Raw genomic sequence first — 5,803 nt, 5'->3', positions numbered from 1 at the left:
AAACTGGGGAATACCACTCCTGAACCACAACAACATCTAACATATATAACCTATTTATTTATATATATATGTATTTTATTAAACAAGCTTCCATTACCTGCTGCATTAGCATGATCACTGATTATTTTTTCAAAATCTTCTCTATCCCCAGTTGTTCTGTAAAGATCATAAAAATATAAATAAACCCCCTGAAAAATCAAGATAAACATGGTAAAAATAGTAAGAACTGAAGTTACCTACCCTGTGTTTAATGTGTACAGACCAAGTTTTGCTTTGGAAGTTTTTCCTTAATTCAAAATGGGGTTTTGGTAGGATCTTAGATTATCCTGTTAATTTCTGGTCAATTAAAGTTTTGGTGGTCTGAGCCCAAATTATGCATTCAGGCCAAATGCTATTGCCTGTCATTGCAACAGACCGGTTTTTTCCTTTGTTTTGTGGTTTTTTTCTTGAAGCCATAAGTATATTTCATCACATATTGTATAATATAATTGGAATTTATATTCAAGCATTTTTTTGGAATTAAATTGCTTTAAATTCAAAAGAGGTGAGAAAGTATTTCTGCTTTGAGAGGAAATATCAGTAACAATTATTAACTTCAAAATTACTTGTTCATTAGTAGTAATCCAGATTTTGTGACACAAAACTGCAGCTCCCTGAGTTCTCTGAGAACAATGAACATCAACCTGAATGTCTGACCCAAAATTATGAGAAGGACATGTAGCTTAGATTAAGCTCCACATAGGTTAATCAGCTCCTGATACATGTTTCTGAACTTCTTCACTTGAAATACCATAGATATATTTATATGCAAAAGCAATACAGACACTTAGATTTGTTTTACATTTGCATTATTGCATCATTCAGATTATCATAGCGATTTTTTGTTTTAAACTAATATTCCAGGAAGCAACACATAATTAAAGATAGGGAAAACATTCATAGCAAGAAGCCACTCAGCAATTGCAATGCACATCTGACCAGCTATCTTCAGTTCAGTCAATGCATGTAAAGTACTTTAAAAATATCAAGTATAATTTAATAGATACATGGCAATTATCTATTCTTATCATGGTGAGCAACAGCATAGTTTCCAACTTCATCATTTTTCTTCACTTTTGAAAGAAGATTTAAATTGAGTGGTTTATTTTTTCAGATGTATTCAATAAATTGAATCATAAGATGCTAAGAAATTCTCACTCCATACAAGGCTCAGATGATTAATACTGGCTTAGTACTAAGGAGTGCTGAAAATCGAGCTGAGTGGCTCAGAAAGAGAAACCAGAAGCCAAGTGAGCTCAGTCAAAAACATGTATGTCAGTATCTGTAGTGTATGATTGTTCACTGTATCAGAAGCCAAATTCTTTTGTATAATGCTAATTGTTTGTATTTAAAACTATTTCCCTGGGATCTTAGAAACACTGGGCTAGATCCATATACAACCATATCTTCCTTTCCATCTATGCCCAAGTAGTCTCTGAGTTCCTCCAAAACATTTGCTCATTTTAAACAAAGTCCTTGTCTGTTTCCCTGCACAAATGGCTAAACTTGCCCATTCAGTCAACTTCATGAGTGATATAAATATTTCTGAATATTTTAAAATAAACTAAATCATTACTAACTTACATTACATTAAATGTTACAAAGATAATTGAAAACAGATTCCAGAAGTCCTGATTACTAGTCACCACCCCAGTCCTTATGAACTGTCAGAAAAACATTTCTGCAGTGAGGTTAGTTACAATCCCATTACACTTACTAACATACCTGGTTTCTTTTATTCTGTGTTTTGCAAGTGTTCTCTGAAGTGCAACATTTAGCCTTTCATACTGGGGGGAAAAAATAGGTATGTTGGTTAAAATGTCCTTGCTGAAAATTTAATCATAAGAATAACATTTTTATACAGAGAAGAATTACTTTGCTGTCCTTGGGACTAACATCTTTTTTCAAGGTGGTATGATTGTCAGAAATAGCATGTCATTTCTGTGTGTGACATTTAGCTGATGTTGCTGCCTAGAGCTCCAGTACCACTATAATTAAGCTCCTTAGCTAATGTACACCAGTAGTAGTGTATTTTAAATATAGTGATGTTCTTTACCTCCAAGTGGTCAGATAGCAATACATGTAGGGCTGCTATGAAATAAGAATAACTAACCCGACTTTCTAACATAACACATATCCCCCAAAAAACCCACAGTACCATGGATGCGAAATGTTGAAAAAAATCTTTTCAGCTGAAAATATATTCTCCTAACAGAAAAAGCCACTTATATTCTGCATTATGCCCAGAGCAAAACAGTAAAAACTGAATCTTCTACCAAGTAACTTTTCTTGGAATATTAAAAGCCAAATTTTTTTCAGGACAATTTTCAGTATTGTCAAGATTTAAACTGCAAAAGGTAACAGTTTCAAATGCAGATATGAAGGACCATTACAGCTTTCTGTGCTTCAGGTTACCTGCTTTTATGTTTTCAAGACTATAGCACTTCAAGACAATGTTAGAACCATTATTTCAAAGAGAAAGAATCATTTTGGCTATGTATGCCACAAACCCAAATATCCTCCAGAGGAAAATCTAGTCACTGTAGATGAGGTTTGTAAAAGGATTCTGTAATAAAAGACCCTTTAGAGCATCATGAAGATTCACCTTAAATTACTTCAATCCCATGATTCCGCATCTTTTACCTAGTTCCTAATTGGAACAGACAACATTTTCCAAACATATTTCAAACTGTTAGGGCCAGTAAAGCTGTCTTATGTATATAGTCTCTGATATTCGAAACCCAAACTTCTCATAAAGACAGTGTCATAGAATAGCACTACACTACCATGACAGAATTTGGCTGTGAGGGTTCCTGTGCTCTGGCTTTCCTTTGGTTCTCAATTCCTGAAGAAACTAGCAGTTTTCACTGCATCTTTTACTTTTTGGATTTTCAAAAGGAAAGTTTGCACAGCCAAAGAAAATACCATGCAAAATAAAGGCAATGTATTTTGGAGACTTTTACCAAGCAAAAAACCCAAAGTGAATAACTGTTCTACCATGTGTATAAATACAACATAAATTACATCTGTGTATAAACTGATATAGTAAGTGGAATGCCATCCAATTCATTACTTATCTCTGAACAATGTTCTCTGTATTTCTGTAAACACTGAAAGAAGCAAATAAAACAACAAGCACTACACGATATCTCAAATTTAATCAAAAAGCTATTCTGGATGCACAATGTCCTGGACTTCCATGCACAGCTCGCTGTTTCCATGAGGACTTCATGAATCAATGGGGGTCATGATACAGTCCCCTGTTTTGGAGCTCCCAGTTGGAAGGAAGATAATGTTAGTCACTGGTGTTTAAGTAAGGTACTATAAAGTACCTAACCAAGGAAAAATACACTTTTAAACAAGAAAAACCCTTTTATGGAAAACTGGAATTAGGAAGATGCTTAGGTCTTGACCCCAAATCACTATGAGAACAGACTACTATACTTGGACAAAGTTCCATTGAATATGACTTGAATAACTGTAAATAGCAGCGACAATAACTTTGAACTTTAGTGGCTCCTAGGGTACATGATCATAATATCCTTGACTTTGCCAAGCTTTAGTCCCAGCTGATGAACTAGCCTATCATAATTATATAATAGGCAGCTGCATACTCTTTAAAGAGAAAAAAATACCAGTTATTTACTTAAAAATCCCAACAACAATTATATACTAGAAAAGGATGCTTTGCCAGTTCATTCTTGGGTTAAAAGTATTTTCCTTTATAAATTTAAAGATCAGCTGAAAGGTTTACAAATGCAGCAGAGGTAAAAAGGGGTTTGTCAAAAATCGATTGTCTAGAGGTTTAGCAAGTGAGTAATGGATGAAAACCTGCATAACCAGATCTGCAAATGGATTTAACAAAACACTTTAAGTAAAGTACCCTGAATGTCCAAGCAATGGAACTGTAAGTAAATAAATGTACCTGGAGTACTGTGTTCAGTTTTGAGCAAGTCCAGCAAAGGGCAACAAGGGTCATGAAAACTCTAGAACACATGTCTTACGAGGAACGGCTGAAGGAATTGGACTTATTTAGCCTTGAGAAGAGGTGGCTCAGGGCTGACCTCATTGCTCTCTGCAACTACCTGAAAGGGGGTTGTAGAAAGGCGGGGCTGGTCTTTTCTGCCATGCCTGCAGTGAGAGGACTAGAGGGAATGGCCTTAAGCTGAGACAGGGGAGATTCAGATTAGATATTAGAAAAGATTCTCACTGTTAGGGTGGTCAGATACTGGAATAGATTGCCCAGGGAGGTGGTGGAGTCACCATCCCTGGAAGTGTATAAGAGGTGCCTGGATCTGGCGCTGGAAGGTATGGTTTAGGGTTTAGGTGTTAGAGCAGAGTGGCAGGCTAATGGTTGGACTTGATGATCTTAGAGGTCTCCTCCAACCTCAATGATTATGTGATTCTACAGAATTGGCCTTTTGCCATTTTTCATCCCAATATGTATCAGTTAGTTCCTTCAAACTTTCCACAAAATTTAAGACAAGGCTAAGTGCTGAATGTTACGCAGCTGCATTTTTCATGTTCATTTTACAGACATAAACCATGGTATTCATCTCCACTCAAGCAAGCCTGCATTGTACTTGTTTTCAGTGAAGTTGAGCAGAGACGTAGGAATATCTTTGTGGTAAAAACATTATGAACAGTAATGTTTTTAAAAATAGTTTGACAGGAGGTTAGCATCATAGCAGATGGAAACAGCTATTTTAATTTTTTGTGATAATGACTAATGCTCTTAGCAGTATGGATTCAGTTAGGTGAATTGATGAGATGACCACATGATTTACATAATTAGGTAACAAGGCAGAGCTTCTATATTTGTATCTCTATGAAAAAAATGCAATTAAAAACATCAGTGGAAGGTTGAAAATACAAGGTAAAAGTATAGGGAAATACACTGGAAGGAATGGTGTGTACAAAACAGGCAAAATTGTATCCAGAAGTGAATGAAATGAGCACTTCAACTATGGAGAACTATGTAAGAACACAAACTCTGAAGTCAAAACAAGTTTCTAAAGGCTTATGTCTAAAGGCAGGCATAAAATGCTTTTTTAACATTTATAATTAAATGCTATTAAAGTTGTATTATAATACAGTATTTACCTCAGGAAAGATTAGTTTGCAGATACTTTCAGTTAGTGTGTGCAGGTACACTCTACTTCTGCTCGTTTTCCTTTGTGGAAGGTTTCCTTGGCCATCTTTTTCATGGACTTCTTTGCAGATCGGCAAAGCTGCTCTAGAACTGTTTTCTGTGCAATCCTTGTCATGTTCCTCAGCAATGTGACTTTGAGTCAGTAAGGAGAAAGGGCATTCCCCTGTGATCTTCAAGTCTTTCAGTTTTGTACAGAACATACTGTACGAAGTCTCTCTTGAGATTAAGAGTACTTGGCTTTGTGTTTAATAGTTCTCTTCTGTTTACTAACAAGAGCAGAAGATGCCAGAATAGTAAGTAGATAAGGCAACCACTGTGGAAGATTACTGGTAGCTATAAATCACCACAGGAAAAAGCATGTGCCCCTACAAAACAAGAAAGAAAAATGATTAAAAACATTTATTTTCGCTTTTAAATTGCTGTGATGTGCCAGTTTCATCATAAGTACATTTAAATAATGGCTTTCTGAGGACCTTGCTCAGGAAAACACTTAAACTCACGTGCCGTTTTAAGCATGTAATCCTTACTGACTTCAGTGCTTCAGGTAACTAAAGTTGTGTGCATGGTTAAGTTCTTGGATGAATTCAGACTCAAGTGATTAAGGCAGAGGAC

The 5,803-nt window shown here is 35.7% G+C and overlaps 1 protein-coding gene across 1 annotated transcript; it reads right to left on the bottom strand.

Moving 5' to 3' along the window:
• Positions 1 to 97: 97 nt before the first annotated feature.
• On the bottom strand, positions 98 to 5,556 carry LOC103811044 (guanylate cyclase soluble subunit alpha-3-like; the record flags this gene model as incomplete). Its single annotated transcript, XM_009083989.1, has 3 exons — positions 5,143 to 5,556; positions 1,765 to 1,826; positions 98 to 156 (listed from the first exon to the last, which is right to left on the bottom strand). Coding segments are annotated over exons 1-3 (370 nt in total), but the record flags the coding sequence as incomplete, so codon positions are not given.
• Positions 5,557 to 5,803: the final 247 nt, after the last annotated feature.

This window comes from Acanthisitta chloris, unplaced genomic scaffold, assembly GCF_000695815.1.
Source record: "Acanthisitta chloris isolate BGI_N310 unplaced genomic scaffold, ASM69581v1 scaffold17881, whole genome shotgun sequence".
Classification (NCBI taxonomy): Eukaryota; Metazoa; Chordata; class Aves; order Passeriformes; family Acanthisittidae; genus Acanthisitta; species Acanthisitta chloris.
The sequence above is the reverse complement of the archived record's forward strand: the minus strand, read 5'-3'. Positions and strand labels throughout refer to the sequence as shown.